This window comes from Neofelis nebulosa, chromosome 13 (genome assembly GCF_028018385.1).
Source record: "Neofelis nebulosa isolate mNeoNeb1 chromosome 13, mNeoNeb1.pri, whole genome shotgun sequence".
NCBI classification, from domain to species: Eukaryota; Metazoa; Chordata; class Mammalia; order Carnivora; family Felidae; genus Neofelis; species Neofelis nebulosa.
In genome coordinates, this window is record NC_080794.1 from 52865023 (window position 1) to 52867406 (window position 2384).

Here is a 2384-nt window from a genome sequence, read left to right on the forward strand (position 1 = left end):
GAGAATGGTCCAAACCTGAGAACAATTCCGTTTCTCTCCAGAATGGGATTGATGCATACATATGTAACTAAGCTAAGGACTGAGGACACCATTTTACACACCATTACACCTGATGCAAACCATATATATTTGAAGGTGAGGGATACTATGACAATTATTGCCTAGGGATAGGCATAGAGGTAATGCGGCCCCAAACCCTGGTACTATTAACTTGATTTCCTTCATAACCACAACGTAATATACAGCATTCTATCATTTTAATTATCTAGATGCCTTTTGGTAAATATTTATTAATTCTGCTCAGCCATGTTTATAGCTAGAGAGAAGTGAAATAAATAAGTATACAAATTCCTGAGTTTTGGAAATTTCAGGCACATGGATTGTATCATAGGGAAGAATAAAAATTCAATAAGCGTTTTTGCAATTAATCAACTGTCATCAAAACGTGGAATATTTAGGGAGAAGACAAGCACAGTAAGATAAAATGTGGCCTTGAAAAACAGATTTCCATTTTTCTAGGAATGTACAGAGGTCAAGTGGGTGTGCCAGAGACCCTATACTAGAAAGCTGCGGACTGCTACATTGGCCAGAATGAAGTCAAATGTTTTTCTGAAGCCTTCCATTCCAGGGCCATGTGATTTTATTTTCATCTTGATATTTTCAATCTGCACATTGTCTCCTTCAGAGCCTGCTGTACCTGCTTATTGCGCAGAGTGTAGATGACAGGGTTGAGCAGTGGCGTTACCACCGTGTTCACAAGGGCAGCCTCCCTGTTGGAGTTCAGCCTGTTCCTTTGCTTTGGTTTCACGTATATAAAGACACAGCTGCCATACATCAGAGAGAGGACAATGAGGTGAGAGGAGCAGGTGGAGAAAGCTTTCTGTCGCTCCTTGGCTGATGGGAGTCGCACAATTGTGTCTACTATGTTGCTATATGCAATGATGGTTATGATAAGCGATGTCAAAAGGATCAACAAAGCGATGACAAAGGCCAACATTTCAACAGACCTGGTATTAGAACAGGAGAGATGAATCAAAGGCTCAAGGTCACAGAAGAAGTGGGGAATGACATGGGGGCCACAGAACGATAACTGGGAAACCATTACTAGTGGACCAGTGATGAGAATGAATGCCAAAACACAGCAGGCAGTGACCAAGAGGAAGCAAGTCTTGAGGTTCATGATGGTTGGGTAATGCAGAGGCTTGCAAATGGCCATGTACCGATCCACAGACATCACTGTTATGAGGAAGAAACCTGTGGCTCCGAGGTATACATACACAAAGGCTTGTATGAAACAGGCAAGAAAGGAAATGGTTTGGCGGCCTAAAAGAAAGATGACCAGCAACTTAGGAATAACAGCACTTATGAAACAACACTCAAAGAAGGAGAAAATGCTGAGGAAAAAGTACATAGGTGTCTGGAGCCGGGAGTCAGCACAGGTGATGGTGACTATGACAGCATTGCCTGTAATGGATGCCAGGTAGGCCAGCAGGTGCACCAGGAAGAGGACCTTTCCCAGGTGTTGGATGGCAGGAAACCCCTCCAAGGTGAATTCTTGGACAGTGGTCCCGTTCCCCATTTCCATGGGCATCTCTTTCCACAGCATCATCCCTGCTGGTCTTAACCTACAACAAAAACAACCATGAGCACAAAGGTTTGAGGGGATCATGATTAAGTTACTTGTCTATCCAAGAAAGTGGCTGGGCAGATAGCAAAGTGGTTTAGCTAGTTGGTTCTTAAAACATTTTTTTAATGTTTATTCAGTTTTCAGAGAGAGAGAGGGAAGGAGCGAAGGGCAGAGAGGGACGGACACAGAGAATCCAAAGCAGGTTCTGCGATGTCAGCTCAAAGCGATGTGAAGCCGGAAAACAGACTGTAAGATCATGACATGAGCTGAAATTGGATGCTCAATTGACTGACCCACTGGCACTTAGCCAGCTGGTTCTTATAGTCTAATTATAATGTTATGATCATTAAGATAATGCTTAAATAGAGCATCATCAGTAGAGTTATTGGCATGTTTGTAGTTATCAAACATTTCATTGTGTTAATAATATTATCAATTTGTAAGTAAACATAACAGTTATTTAGTAATATTCCCTTTGAACATACCTTTTAATAATGCAGCACATTCTATGGTCTGAGTTGTCATCATCATCATCTGTTGAGGATCTATGCTTGTTCTATGCTGGTCTCTGAAATTCAGTATTTCTATGAGTCTTCACAATAACCATGAACCCCTTCTTCTATAGAAGCAGAAACTGAGGCTTAGCTCCAGAGAGCATAAGTCACATAGCTGGGACCTTAGCCAGAATGCCTGAATCTGGAGTGCCTGCTATTTCCAAATGAGGTGACAAAATATTTTAAAACGGGAACAAATCTAT

The 2384-nt window shown here is 41.7% G+C and overlaps 1 protein-coding gene across 1 annotated transcript; it reads right to left on the reverse strand.

The window, feature by feature from the left end:
* Nucleotides 1–552: 552 nt before the first annotated feature.
* On the reverse strand, nt 553–1621 carry LOC131492454 (olfactory receptor 6C74-like). Its single transcript, XM_058696059.1, has one exon. The coding sequence runs from the start codon at nt 1607–1609 to the stop codon at nt 647–649; it is 963 nt and encodes a 320-aa protein (XP_058552042.1). The 5' UTR covers nt 1610–1621; the 3' UTR covers nt 553–646.
* Between the last annotated feature and the right edge of the window lie 763 nt (nt 1622–2384).